The sequence below is a fragment of the Propithecus coquereli genome, unplaced genomic scaffold (assembly GCF_000956105.1).
Source record: "Propithecus coquereli isolate 6110/MARCELLA unplaced genomic scaffold, Pcoq_1.0 Scaffold224, whole genome shotgun sequence".
Lineage (NCBI taxonomy): Eukaryota > Metazoa > Chordata > Mammalia > Primates > Indriidae > Propithecus > Propithecus coquereli.
Window position 1 is genome coordinate 5,774,787 of NW_012147634.1, and position 1,608 is coordinate 5,776,394.

General features: G+C 31.0%; 1 protein-coding gene across 1 annotated transcript in view; it reads left to right on the forward strand.

Annotated features, from left to right (window-relative positions):
• VPS13C (vacuolar protein sorting 13 homolog C (S. cerevisiae)) overlaps window positions 1-1,608 on the forward strand; it is a 213,380-nt gene that overhangs the window by 15,339 nt on the left and 196,433 nt on the right. Inside the window, 1 exon segment of the mRNA XM_012645033.1 lies at window positions 153-195. Within this exon segment, the coding sequence (XP_012500487.1) occupies window positions 153-195 (43 nt within the window).

Here is a 1,608-nt window from a genome sequence, read left to right on the forward strand (position 1 = left end):
TGGCCATAAAATGTATTCTTTATGAGTTACTCAAATATCGAAAATTTGGTTTTTGTTTTTTCTTAGAGATGAGTATATTTAAATGATGATACAAAAGTGACTTGGGGGGGCTTAATTTAAGACGTCCTTTAAATTTTTTCTTCCTTCTGAAGTATGAATTGGATGTTCCTTTTAAAGTCAAGGCTGGCCAAATTGGTAAGTACTTCAGTTTTCATTTGAATTATTCTTAGGCCTTTTAGTTTTTTATTTTGCTTGTGTTATTTAATCTAAAATCTTTTTTAGCTTGACCAAAAGTGTGAGAGATTTTTGAATCACATTAATTAGAGCTTATAGAGTTCTGAGCCTAATGTATATTGTATATAATACATGCATACTTCAATTTTTTTTGAGGAAAGGGTAGAAAATTACTCTCTAAAATGGAAGGACATTTAAACTGCAATTATGTTCTTTAGGCTTTGGTTCCACCACATAAAAAATATCTTCATTTTCAAAATTGATATCCAAATTTTGTGCTTTTTCTTTATGTGTGAAAGTAGTATGATTTGCAAACTCTAGTAAATAAATTTTAAATGTAGCTTATTTCCATGATGTTTTTGTTCAACTGTTTTCACTTGATATATTATGCAGCAGTGTGGTAGAGGATATGTTTGGTAAGTACAAAGTCTCTTTCTTTGCAGCTAAATGCTTACACTAAGACCATCTATAAGTAAGCATATATCTTTGTTGAAGAAATTTTTCAATAGGAAATTTAATTTGCAAAGTCTTCCCAACTAGACTATATTACTTGATTTTACTTTTTTTAAAAAAGTATAAATTAAAACCTTACATGGCTTACTTTTATTTTAGAATTTTCACCTATGCCGCATCCTCCCATCTCCATCACCCTGCGATTATAGCATCTCACTTTTCATCTTCAGTCAGTATTCTGTGTTCTAGGAAGGCTTGTCTTTCATTACTCTAGCATCTCTTAGCAATATCTTGACTACTTCTGTTTGGGTTCATTTTATATCACATATATGTGTCCTTTTAATATGAAAGAACATTTTCATGTTTTTGTCTCTTGAAATAGGAGATACTCCCTTAGATTGAAAACATCTCTAGGGCATGCACCATCACTTTTATTAATATTTGTCTGTTAAATAATGCTGCGTGTGGTGGTGATGTTTAGCAGTGCCCTAGAAGTATAGTAGTGGCCCTACATGCTTGATTGGAATCCTAGAATGTAGAAGTTGTAGTCGTTCATTTATTCTTTCACCTCTGAAATATTTATGTACATATGCTATGTACAAGACTATGCAAGTAGCTGTGGGAGAGGCAAAGGTTGAATATGGCATCTTTGTCTTAAGAAGTTACAGAGATCTAAAATTAGGACATAGATTGAAGTTGCATTTCCAGCATTTTCAGTGAGTTATAGTTGACTAAAATTTTGCATCGTTTATTATATTCTTACAAATAGATTTTTGTTTTGGAGGAGGTTTTCTAATGATTCAGAATTTGTTCTTTTTGCTTTTAATGTATCATAAGGATGTATAACTTCCTTTAGGGTTACTCATTGAGTTACAAGAGACCTTTTACATATAAGGATGCAAAGCATATTTTTTAATATTT